This window comes from Corvus moneduloides, chromosome 3 (genome assembly GCF_009650955.1).
Source record: "Corvus moneduloides isolate bCorMon1 chromosome 3, bCorMon1.pri, whole genome shotgun sequence".
Taxonomy (NCBI): Eukaryota; Metazoa; Chordata; class Aves; order Passeriformes; family Corvidae; genus Corvus; species Corvus moneduloides.
This window is the reverse complement of record NC_045478.1, coordinates 9,256,783-9,270,130: the sequence shown is the minus strand read 5'-3', so window position 1 is coordinate 9,270,130 and position 13,348 is coordinate 9,256,783. Positions and strand designations below refer to the sequence as shown.

The 13,348-nt window shown below is 36.3% G+C and overlaps 1 protein-coding gene across 1 annotated transcript in view; it reads right to left on the bottom strand.

Annotated features, from left to right (window-relative positions):
* The window catches only part of APOB (apolipoprotein B), a 36,235-nt gene that overhangs the window by 18,812 nt on the left and 4,075 nt on the right, over positions 1–13,348 (bottom strand). Inside the window, 17 exon segments of the mRNA XM_032104050.1 lie at positions 4–186; positions 704–915; positions 2,087–2,254; positions 3,043–3,234; positions 3,526–3,702; positions 4,246–4,483; positions 4,821–5,032; positions 6,534–6,680; positions 6,821–6,938; positions 7,125–7,352; positions 8,118–8,337; positions 9,083–9,168; positions 9,358–9,482; positions 10,466–10,621; positions 10,802–10,955; positions 11,926–12,071; positions 12,928–13,043. Of these exon segments, the coding sequence (XP_031959941.1) occupies positions 4–186; positions 704–915; positions 2,087–2,254; positions 3,043–3,234; positions 3,526–3,702; positions 4,246–4,483; positions 4,821–5,032; positions 6,534–6,680; positions 6,821–6,938; positions 7,125–7,352; positions 8,118–8,337; positions 9,083–9,168; positions 9,358–9,482; positions 10,466–10,621; positions 10,802–10,955; positions 11,926–12,026 (2,717 nt within the window). The 5' untranslated portion in view covers positions 12,027–12,071; positions 12,928–13,043.

The window sequence follows — 13,348 nt, the reverse complement described above, 5'->3', positions numbered from 1 at the left end:
TACCTGGATTCTCCAGTCAAGGGAAAATATGGAGCTGCCTCTGTGTCAGTGGAATTAGCATATAGTAACTTGGTGCAGAAATTTAGACCAGGAATAAAAGGCTTGCAAGAAGTTGAGGTTACTTGGCTGTCTATCAGAGTTGGAATCTCTTCAGTTTTGGCTGGAGACACCAAATGCAGCGTATTGCTGGAACAGAAAAGTCAGTCATTTATTCCCAGGACAGGTGTTCAGGCATTGTCCTGTTAACAAGGTTATTTCTGAATACAACTTCCTTATCAGTGTAGGGGCTAACTGAAATAACATCTGGTGTTAAATGATGTAGGTATTATTATTGATAATTATAATTTAATGTATTGAGGCATTTGCTCTCTCTAAAATTAATGTAAGTAGTTCATTTAAATTAAATTTAAAATATTGCTATTATAATAATTTTATGTGAAAGAAAAATTAATGGAAATGGTAATAGTCTTGTATAAAATTTCAAAAATAGCAACAAATAATCTGTAAGCCGTGAATCTGAGTCCTCACTATTCTGGCATATTTGCTTGTCTCACAAAAGAAGTTATCCCAGTTTTAGAATGTCTGGGTTTTTCTGAACTGAAAATTTCTCTGTGCCTGCCCTAGCCTTTCAATTCCACCACAACAAAAACCAAGAAGAGAAGGAAGAGCATAGCCTTGAAAGTTCTCATTCAGTTCTCATTACCTGATACTGAGGAGCTTTACTGGAATCTTCGGAGCAGGAATGCTGAATTTCAGTTGTCCAGCTTTTACACTGACATGTGCTTCAATTCCAGATTCATGGAATATATTAGAATTCATCTCCACACCACTACCAGCAAAATCAGGCATGTTTATACCCAGGTGTGTCACAAACTCAACTGCTACTGAAGGTTTAGCAATGAGATCTGCTTGCACCTATGTAATAAAAACAAAATAGGGTATTCGTTTGCCCAATATATCTTGCTGGTTATACAAAAAACCCATAACACTCCTAATAATACAGAGGTAAGTTTTATAGAGTTGATTTTGCCATTCAAAAAATCTTGTTCCCAAATCACATAATCAAAGGGCCCATATAAGTGGTAACTGTGATATAACAAATTCGGCAAGATGATAACGCCAAGGATCCCTGCCTATTTTAATGTAAAAATACTCATGCTTTAGAAAAATTTTATACATGGAGCTACTTGCATGTATTTTTAATTCTGAAGACAAGAGTCAGTTTTCCACTGTAAGAAAAATACTAGCTATTTTCAAAAACAGTGAGCAAACTGACAAAAAAGAAATAGATCCAAGATTTGAATTTCTCTAAACACAAATCAGCTTATTTTCAAGCTTTTGCTTTAGCCATCAAGAAAGAAGGGATAAAATGCAAATTTGGAAAAGATTCCAAAGGTTACTGAAGGGCAACAAGTCCTAAATTTGAGGACTTATTTCTTATTTTTATTTAAATCTTATATATGGTAAAAAATTAAAAGTTTAGATGAACTGAAACTACTTTTTGTGAAATATTGACTAGATTAGTGCAAGGTAGTTATTAGAACTGTAAAGGACGAGAAATATTTAGTTTTTTAAATTTTAAGTAGATAAGTAATTTTGTGTCACATGCTTTTTCAATGTTACAATTTTAAAATGTTTCCTTTCAGGTGAAAAAATATTTTACTTGACTCAATTTTCAATATTTCTTTTAACTGCTAGTCAAATTTTTTCACTTCGAATTGGCCACAACAAAATGTTCTGTTAACTTTTTGGCTTGAACACCAAATCCACATACTGCAGCTTTTCTACTGCTGTCGTTTGAGTGCAGGGAGAGAGAAAGAAACAGATTAAAAGGGTTATTTTTTAAAGAGTGATTGAAACACTTTTAATTCATAATTCTATGTCATTCATAATTTATGTGCATTGCATCTTAATCTAATCTAAATGTCATCCACAAATTAACCAAAGACCTCGAATGAGTTGGGGTTTTTTTAATATCAAGAACATTTTGCAATCTTTAAAGTATTTCTGGTGTTACAGTTTTACCCATAAATGAAAATGTAGATTATTGGGAGGAGAAAAAATATAGACAACTATTGGGACTTACGCTTTTTTGATGAAGCTTTGCAACTACTCTGGCCCCAGGTGTTGCTACTCCAGAAAAGGCAAACTTCAGTTGCAAACCTGCTCCAGTTGGAAGCTCAAACTCATTGTCCATGAATATGTAGTGGACAAATAGATCCCTGTCAATGCCTTTTGCAATGGCTTGTGCAATCTGTGAATCAAACAAGGAAATGAACACAAAAAAATCCACACTTTGGAATATGCACATTTTGTACTTTAAAAACAGGATGACTGCAACTTGAGAATTCAAAATTTAATTTCATATGGAGTAGAGACTATTATTTCTATAGATTCCTTGCTTCAAAAAATGTACTTAAGACTGCTTAGCAAAATCTGGACTTTAAATGAATACCAGATATTTTTACCAGCTTTGATACACACAGGTTGTGTGTCAACCTAAACCTTTATCATGCTAAACCTTAACATACACATGCAAAGGTGAATTAGTTTAGATAGCACATAACATTCTGGCTTCCCCAAAGTCAATGGCAAAGCATTTTTTACTTTAATGAAAGGAGAGTATTACCAAAAATTTCTAAAATGTACTACATCTTTTTTTCTTTTTAACATGACAAGGATGAAATTTTTAATATTAACATATATTTTCATAATTAGAAATTTAGTAATATAACTTAAGAACCAGTACTAAGATTTTGGACATTGTTCCAGTAGATATCTCAATAATACAATATGATCTGAACTTTCCTTTTTTCTTTACCCTCACCAATCCTCCAGGAGGACTCCACTTGGTTATTGTGGAGTCTTCATGGATTTCTCCGAGTCCTTCAACCTAAGCCTGGATATTTTATTTTAAATAATTTTATTTTCATGCTAGTATCAAATATTTTTACATAATAGTTAAATACTACCTAAATCTTAAGAAAAAATCTGGTAGACAAAAAAATATTGATAATGCATATTGGTGCATCAGAAACATACCATTTCAGGAACAGTCTGAAGAGTTTTAACACTCTTTAAAATCAAGCTTCCCAGCAGTTTAAAATCATTGAGTTTCATGTACCCAAGTTCTTCTCCCAGGATTCTCAGATATGCTCTTCCTTCAGGAGCTTCTTTGCTGCCTAATTCTTTTATCAGTTTTTCAAGGTTAAGTATTATTCCTTTCATGATATCCTGAAAATTCAGTCAGACAGCAATAAAAGAGATTTATAAGAAATATGCAAGATCATATATATAGAACAGGAACTTAGTGAATATCATCTATTCTGCACATGCACTTACAGACTTCTCTCTGGACAAAGGGCCCTCCAAACACAATTAAGAAAACATGTTCTCAAATAGCATTACGGATTTCTGTTTATCTCACCAGAACAGAAGGAACGTATTGAGTAAAGCAGTAAGTGCTGTAACTACTGTATAAAAATGGGAATGCCGTGCTGCACAGAGAATGTTCTCAAGCTGTACCTGATCCTGCTTGCCATCTTGTGAGTAACCAAAATAGTCAAAAAGTGCCTTGGAAACATGCTCTGGCACTTTGCCATCAACCCAGTACAAGGCCTTGCTTGCAGTGTCTGGGAAAAATCCCTTCTCTCCAAACAATGCTTCCAGTGTTGGTTCAAACCCCTTTCCATCCAAGCCAAGCTGAAATGAACAGAAAGGACAATGCATAACTGAGACACTTCCCCCTTTTCTTTGGAACTTTACAACAAACAGACTTTCTGGGCAAACAATGCTTTTAAAGTGTATCCTAGAAGCCCATGACTCTTAAGAGAACATACAGAACACTACTTTTTTTAATTAATTTTATCTTTGTGGTGAGGTTCAACAAAAAGCCTATGCATAGGTTGTATCTCACTTAAAATCTACTATGAGTACTTCAGTGGGCCAGTAACGATTCATTAGCACAAAGTCAATTTGTTACAGATGGGTTCATTTTACCCTGAGCCCTTTAATAACTTCAACAGGGTCGTCCATCCAGTCAGTAGCAAGTGACATCACATAACGGATGGGTTGCTCTAAAGCCCCCTGAGACCAAATCAAAGTCCCCTTGTAGTCACAATGATCTTTATATTTCTCCCAAGGCTTGTAAAAACAGTACATTATTCACAGAAAGTTGCTATAAGAAAACAGAAATGAGAAAGAAAGCAGCTGAACACTAGCAAGTGTTTTTGATAATTGTTGTACCTCAAAGACATCGCTTGGGTCAAATCCATAGGCATGCAGGGTGGTTTTCAGCATGGTTTCTTTAGGAATATAGCTGTTTGGGTCAAATACCACATTTCCTTCTACTTTGGCAGAGATGGGGTCAATTCCAGGTACAGAAACTCTTTTTGAAATCTGATAATTTTGTGAGAATTTTCTGAAATCTTTGGCTGTTGGAAGCTGATTTCCTTTCAGAGCTTCTTCAACTCGGCTTTTTAGACTAGGGAAGAGGATAGCAATTAAAGTATGATTAGTATATATTCCAAACACTCATTTAGTCTTAGATAAGGGATTTTTTATGCCTCTTGCAGACATTCATACAGCTGTGCTGATTGCAAATGGATATCTCTCTGCACATAATTAACAGTAAACATAAGACTTAAGGGAAAGACTATAATCTGGCACTGCTCTGACAAAGCCAGTTTACTCAGCTGATGTGCTTGTTCAAATAAGCAAGAAAAGCAATCAAAAACTCCATTGCTAGATAACTACTACTGCAACTGCGGTCAAAACTTTGTTCTTCCAATGAGACCAATAAATACCTAAATTTCACTTACTCTTCAATGCCCAGCTCTTCAGAGTCCAGGATGTTGGCAATGTGTGAGGCAACAAAGTTTTTCACTTGCTCGTTCTTCTCCTTTGTGAGGACTCTCAAAATCTTTGCGAGATCACTTGGGGAGGGATTTTTCATCACTAGGAGATAGGATGCTAGACGTTTGTCTGTGGGTGCATCCAATTCTTGGAATGCTTTGAGAAGAGCTGAACGGTCCTATATAAATAGAGAAAGGTTTGCATTGATGAACTGGCTCATGGATGATATTGCTAAGCCCTTTTGAGATTATACAGGGTGAAATAATCACAGAATCACAGAATATTCTGAATTGGAAGGGAACCATAAGAATCATTGAGCCCAAGTCTTTAGCGACTGCATACCTATTTTTGTACCTTATTGCTACAACCTATCACAACAGCTTCTTTGAAGTTATTTTGCTAAATTTTCTTTTGCTAGAAAACATCATAGAAGTAATGGCTTTATTAAAACTGATTTTCATAGAATCGGAGGATCATAAAATCATTTGGGTTGGAAGGGACCCTTAAGACCACCTAGTTCCAATTCCTCTGCCATGGGCAGGGACACCTTTCACTAGACCAGGCTGTTTAAAACCCCCTCTAAACTGGCCTTGAACACTTCCAGAGATGGGGCCTCCACAGCTTCTCTGGGCAACCTGTGCCAGAGCCTCACCACCCTCACGTAAAAAATTTCTTCCTAATGTCTAATCTAAACCTGCTCTCCCAGTTTGAAGCCATTTGCTCTTACCCTGTCACTAAATGATCTTGTAAATAGTCTCTCTTATACTTTATTTTCTAATACTTCTTTTTATTTATTTTATCCCTAGTTTTTTTCCCCCTTTTCTTTTTTTTACCCTTTATTTTCTTATTTTATACATATAGATCACATTTTTACTTTAGAGTTCTGATTTTCCATTGTTGGGAAACATAAATGCAGATAAATTTTCAAAATGTGAAAAGAAAAAAAATCATTCAATCTAGGAAAAGAAAAAAAATCATTCAATCTAGGAAAAGAAGGTGTTCAAAATCTACTGCTGCAGGAAAATTAAAAACATAGTTTAAAACTAATTAATAATTAAAAAATTCAAATTTATTAAACTGAAACTGAGGTTATGAATTTCAGGTGTTTCCAGTCTCCCAGACTTTTTAAGCCTTGTCTGGAAACAAAAGCATATATTTTAGAGAAGAAATCTGTTGATATTGAAACTATCTCACCATACTGAGCAGAAATGCTCTGTATAATGACACCCACTCTATAAGGGATGCTGTAATGTCACTGCATTGTAAACATACATCTACCCAGTACTGTTAACAATGACAATAAAATGCCAGCATAAAATAGGGACATGGTTTTTTCCTTAGTTAAACACATTTGAGTCTGGGCTAATTAATTGGTTAACATCACTTTTAAATAAGCAGAACCCCATTTCAGACACTAAAAGGAACAGATGCAAACTTCCCATTTAAACTGAGACTATCTATGCAAAGAAACTAACTCAAAAGAGCAACACCCACTAAGTCAGGAGGCTTCTCAGATACACGTATGGAAATTTACTAAAGGGGCTCTGAAAAAGTTGGAGACAGCTAAAAGGGAGATAGCAGAGTCGGAATAATGGGAATAGCTTTGTATATTCAATAACTCCTGTGAAGAGTCAAGGTGACCTGAGAACAGTTTATCCTGGTTCTTGTGATCAATTTACCTCCTCAGCAATTGTCATTTTCCTGAATGCCTGGATGGCTGCTTTCTGAACTGAAAGTGATGCAGCTTCATTTCTGATACATGTCTTCAGAGAAGATTTCACACTGGGTTTAGCTTTCTCCATTACTGCACCCATGTTTCCAATAGCCTGTCAGTGATGAAAACACAGAAAGATGATAAACACTTCTCCTCCACCAAGAGAAGCAGAGTAATATATGTGATAATTAATATAATATAATACAGTAATATAATAATAGCCTGCATAAGGAAAGGAGGAAATAAAAATACCCGAAGTGTGAGGTATGTGAGTTCATCTTCCCCAGAACAATCAGTGCCAAGCAGGGATACCATGAAGTCTGCAACATCTGCTATTTCCTCTGTCACAATCTTCTTCTCATTGTAGAACCTAAAGAAATAGATAAACACATCAGAAACAGAAGAGGAAAATGGGAAATGTCTATATTTTATTCCTAAAGACAAAATTAATGAGAATAAAAATATCCCCTAAAAATGAACACTCTTGGGGGATACTCTAAGCACTGTAATGCTTCTTTGAGGTTATTTTGTACAATTGCATGCTATCATTACTTACTTAGTAACAGAATGACTTAAGCCATAAAATGAAGCTCTACTTGGCTGATACTGGGCCATGTTAAGAATTTCCCTTATTCTTTGTGGAGTTGGAGAAGGCAACAGTCCCAGGGTGTATGTGACCAGATCTGCCACGAGTGGATTCACGTTTCCAGTTCTCAGGATTTGAAGGATTGCACTGTAACACTCTGGAGTCCCACACTGGGCCAGGGCCTGGACGGTGACAGAGCTGAAAGGTGAAGAGATGACTTCTATTAATTAATTCCCTGTAGTTATCGCTGTATGTTGACCATTTGAAATAAACATTTGACGGGTTTATTAAGGTGTTTTAATATAAATGATGTAAGCTTATGTGTGACTGGAAGCAAATTATGAAACCGCTTACCAAAAGAAGCTTCTTAGTTTTACAAGTTATAGTAATAACACAATTAAATAAGAACAACAAGTAAGTATTAACAATATCATCATTAAATGGACATATATTTTTTTCCTTCAAAACAGAATTTTCCACAACATTAAGTATTATAATCTACTTCATTGACCCAGACTAAGTCATAAAGACATAAAGAATATGTAAACTGGCTCAAGTCCAGCTTGGACAAAAGAGTAAGGGTGTGGAATGGAGGGCAGAGTCAGACTAAACAATAGTACTCTTCCATGTCTCCCAAAGTCTCACACTCAAAACTGTGTTCATTGCTGTAAGTCACACTTGGAAGTTCGGAATTACAGCCATTGTCCTTGAACAAAACTGCATGAAAGATATTTGGCTATAATAACGCGTCCAAAGGATCGTGTCAGGCACACACAGTTGATTTTACACTCCCTCCCTTATTTTCCTCTCTGTATAGTTCTCATAATACTTATCTTTCTGAAAGCCACTCTTTACATCTAATACACCTCTAATTTATAATAATTGCAGCAAATCGTCAGCTATAGCATGGTTTTGCCATGGCATTGATGTGGTGTTCTTGCACTGTGAACTGCTGTAACATACCTTGAGGTTTCCATCATCTTTGGTACAAGAGGGCCAAGAGTGCTGTTATGCAAACTTCTCAGCCCAGAAACAAATCTGTAAAAGAGTCTTGCTCTCTGCTGGTTCTCCTGGGTGGCTGTAAGTTTCTGCAGTTCCTGCAGGGTTTTCAGAACAGCATCACCCTGCCTGGGGAGTTTGGCATCTGTACTTTCCAGTGCAAGTCCCTTCTCTTCCAGGGCATCTAGAAATTGGAAAAATTGCATTCTTAATGTCTTTATCAGGGAGTTATGTTAACTTTTATCTTCTGTCATACATTCTGAATAAATACAAAGCCTGCACATTATTTTATATGATGACTGTAGAAGTTTAATAGCTGAACAGTTTACAAAAATAATGGCATGGAATTTAATATAATTATCCAAAAAGTTGAATATTTGCATACATTCTTTCACATTTTCATGACAATTATTCCTTAACACCTCTTATATTAGCATAGCTTGCTTTTTCAACTTTTAAAAAATATATGCTATAAGAAATATGTTATGACTGGGATTAACAACTGCAGGTCAGAAAAGTACATTTCAGAACAAAATATATAGTAATAATGGATTATTTACTTTGGGCACTGAAGCTAAAAGATGCATAAGAAATTATGGGTAGCTGAAAAGGGTTCATTTAACTAATTTCCAGTAAGACTAAATGACTCTTCATGCAAATTATACCTTTTTAATTAGAAAGAAGAATTCTAAAATTAAAATGAAAACACCAAGATTATTTTAAATTAGTGGTGTTTTTAAACTTCTCAGGTTTTCCCATTTTATACTCAAACTTTTTCCTTACTAAATTGATAAAATTTCATTTAAAATTATGGATTTATTTTGTCCCCTCATCTTTAATTAATTCATTATAAAAAAAATTCACTAAAAAAATGTCCCTGTATTTATATTTCGTCTCTGTATTTATAATATTGAGAACTGCAGCTATACCTCCATCAAAATTTTTGTTAGTGATCTTTGGGGTATCTTCAAGCCTCAGGGTCTGGTTGACCTCTGTCATCACACCATAGCGATTCCTAGGAAAGAAAGAAAAAAAATCAGTGCTTTAGTTGAGTCCAAATGTTTTTGGGAGGTCTTGACATGCCTCCTGCCTTCTTAAAACCAAAATGTATATCTAGGGATGAAGTCAGGACAAAATGTGACACATCACCATTTAAAATGGATATTTGTAAATAAAGGGTAATGATAAATAGTGAACAACCTACTTGTATGAGGAAGGCAGAAACAGGTGTTTTTCACTGCAGACAGCATCTCTTATGTGCCTTTTCTTTGCATCAATATTGTAATGACAGAACTGAGTGCTCTTCAGAAGGGTAGACAGTGGGTTGTTCTATAAAATAAACAATTTGGCAGTCTGAGCAGAATAGGAAACAATGATAGTTTGAAAGGCAGACACAGTTTTACTGTAAGATTAACAGTTATATATTGGAAACGAAGGTGCATAACTGGAATCATTCTTACACAAAGACAAAATTGTGCCAGTAACAATCTTTAGACTTAAGTCTCTTCTCAGGCAAAAATCCCACTGAAATGTTCCCTCAGGCCATATTGAGGTGTTTGGGTTAGTAGTTACTTCATGATTGATCCCCTGCTGCCTACAACAAAGGCTCCTTCATAAAACCAATTTGTAATTTTTGGAGTAGTTCAGTCCCCTGTTAACAACTGATGCTCTCTTTAATTTCAGTCTCATGACACAAATTTTAAAGACTTCTACAACAAGCTGTAGAAGTGGCAGAAATTATAAAATGTGTTTTCAGCATTATATGAAATAATATTTTTGGTTTTTAGTTAAAACACCCAAAAGCACAGATTCCATCATATCAGAAAGAAATCTGACCATATTCGTGCAAGCAATTGCATCTGATCATTGTGGATTAACAGGTAGACTGAACAGTTTGTCAAACCACTTACTTCAGGGCATTAGAGCCCTCTCCTCCTAGACATCACACACACTTTAGAGTTTTGGTGGACTCCATGTTTTAGATAAAATTGGACTTTTGAAAATTTTGACCCACAAAACTAAAAATTTGGCTATGCTCTGATAGGTTATCAAATAATTAACAGTACTAACTCCATATATGAAAAGCTCTCCTTCGAAAAAGAGAAGAACGTGAAAGAAGGTAATTACATGCTTGCTCTGCATCTGTTTTTCTCTACTGATGGCCAACAATACCACAGTCTGATCTAATGGAAGGGTGCAGAAAAACTAAGTTTTCAGAAAATAAATATAAAACTTAGTCATGGTAGTAGTTCTTTATCGTTTTAAGTGCTGGTGTGCATGTTACATTATATAATTTTTAATGGCATACTTACTAGTCCTTTTACAATGGCAATAGGGCTGACATGATCTCTGATGGGACTGAAGTTGTCACAGCCTTTCAGGTATCTGGTAATTGAAATATCTTCTGCAACATTTCCCTTTCTGGATTTGAATTCAACTTCACTGTCACACTTTCCGTATACTGTATCCTGGAAAGAGAAAAGAAGTCAGCATCTCTGCTCATGTTGTCAGACATTTTCTGATCTGAAAGGCACCCTTTCTGATCTGAATGTCCAGGCCTTTTGAAAATGATATTCAGGAATAACTCTATCTAGGTGAGCTTTTTCCATTGGTTAACACAATAAAGTGAATGCTTTCAAAAGACCTACCATTGGAATTGTTTTTATGTTTTCCACTGTTTCTGTTGGCACAAGGAGAGCTGAGATGATACCTCTCTTGAGATTCAGTACATTCAGAGGCTCATCCTTCTCTGGATACAGCTTGACTTTTGTTCCATCCTGAATGCTGAATTTTAGCTCATTCCTGTCGCCCAGGAAAACAACATTAGTATGAAATCGTATTAAAGCCACACAGTGAAGAACATGTTATCAATAACCTGCTGGGCTATAGATAAAACATCATGTTTATCTTGGTCTGTCATTATTTACTATTCACTGCTGTTACTCACAGAAAATATTACGAGTAATGCAGCAAAATTCTAACCAAGGACATTTTGATTTCACCAGATTACATCATCTAAGGGCAAGCAAATACCAAGAGCAATGGCTGAAATTTGGAATTGCATAAATTCGGAGAGGAGATAAGTAAATTTTTAGAATGAGGCAATTATTAACTACTGCAACAGGCTACAAAATGATAGGAAGGATTCTCTACTAGTTGGAGTCTTTAAATAAAACCTTAATTGTTTCCTGTATGACTACTGAGGCACTGAAAGAAGCATGAAGGTGCATGACTGAAATATGCACTGAGAAGCACTAGAGACTAGCTGGGTCGAGGGAGTAGAAGAAATTAGTTACAAAAGCAGATAAGTAAGGAAAAGATTAGCTACACAGGCCATTAGAGATTGGGAGTGGAAATCTGGACTTCAGTCTCAAATGCCTTTCTGTTGCACAGTCTGTTAGCAAAGGAAAATGATCTTAAACCAGCTGCATGCAGCCATTTGAGTATGTGCTTACAAGAAGGAACAATAATTACACTTGCAATAATCTTTTGGGGCACTACCCAACAACTTCCTGATGTAGATGACAGAAATGAAGATGCCATTCCAGGTGAAAATGCTGTATGTAAAAAAGCCTTCCCTACTGTCAATTGGGAACTATGTTAGCCCTAAAGTGTATCAGGGAGAATTTTGTTGTGGAACCAGCTTATAAATCTACCATGTTATCATGAAATGTGTTCCATGCCTAGGAAAACATAATCAAGGTGGACTGTTGACACTGCAGCCTGTTCCATGTTAAGGTCACAAGTACTGATGACAATTGATATTGCTTACTCAGACATGGCATTTGCAAACTCCTCAGAGTTCTTGGACTTCTTCAGAATAGCCCTTCCCTCAGTGTCAACTCCAAATGTCTCCCTCAGGGAGCAATGCATTGTCCTCAGGATGAAGCGGCATAGCTGGGGTACCTCCAGTTCAACCTGAAAACACAAATAATATATGTTTTTCTTTTTTGCATTATCACATTTCCAGGATCACCCAGTTACTGCTCAGAAAATTCCTTGGGTTTTGTAAAGTGTCAGGATCACCTCGCTACCAGCTGTTAGGAAATACTCCAAAGTGCTCTAAATAGCTTAAGGTAACTCCACAAAGAAGATATGAGGGCAAGTACTTGCTTGGCTAATGGCATGGAGCAACATGGTAAATGAGCAACTTAGTTTCTGAGAATTTCAAGTATTAGAACTGTATGAAAACTTGAGTCATTACACTGATCAATGTTTAGACTCTATCAGAATAATACTGTTGCTAAATAAAAAATATATTTTTCCCAGTTACTCCATTTCAGGAAAAAAACCCTCAAAACCAAGACCATGATAAGAAAGTTTTGGGCAAGATAAGGTGACGTTGGGTAGTTAAATGGCCTATGGGACCTTTTACTTCTACAGCCCTGGTTCTGTCTTGAGATACCATCATCAGGCTCTCATGTTGTCTTCATGGCACCAATGACTCATTTTAATTGAGCTTCTAGAATTGTTTAACGGACATTGGTAGACTGAGCCTGGGAGTGAAGGAAAACTGAAGTACCAGGTCTTGCCCCTTTCTCATGTAAAGTTACACCAGATTGGGATTGAAATGCACTGGCACAGAGGTATGAAGGACTTCTGCCATCCTCAGTGCCCCCTGTGTAGAACAGGGAGGTCTTCATGATTCTCAGTATCTTCCCTTCAAAAGGATGATCTTGTTTGGAAAAACACTGAAGGATGCTCCCCAGCTGCCAGCTCCCATGTTGTAAAGTACACAGTCCCCAGCTGGGTGTATTTACTCCTCTTTGCCTACCTTGCACGTGATCTTTGAACCGCTCCGAGAATCTGATGTTCCTGTGATCCCACTTGATGTCTCTGCTTCATATGAATAAACATATTTTCTGAGCGGTTTAAATCTGGTTGCATCCTCTGCAATTGGGAAAATGAGAGTGGTTTTATGACCTGGGTAGGATATACATGTGTAATCCTTACAGTACATGCTTAGTGTTGTGTAACTAAAATGAATGCCACAAAGAAGAAGCATGAAGATCCATGATCCCACTATTTCCTTTTACGGAATATCTTTCAGACAGAGAAGTGATGCCTTCATGTCAGCTGGATACTTTCTGAAGCATAAAACAAAACTTGTGGGGCCAGCATAATTTTTGGGGTGCACTGCTCAGATGGGATCTGACAGTGTGACCCCACCTGTCCTTCAAATCATGCCCAACAAG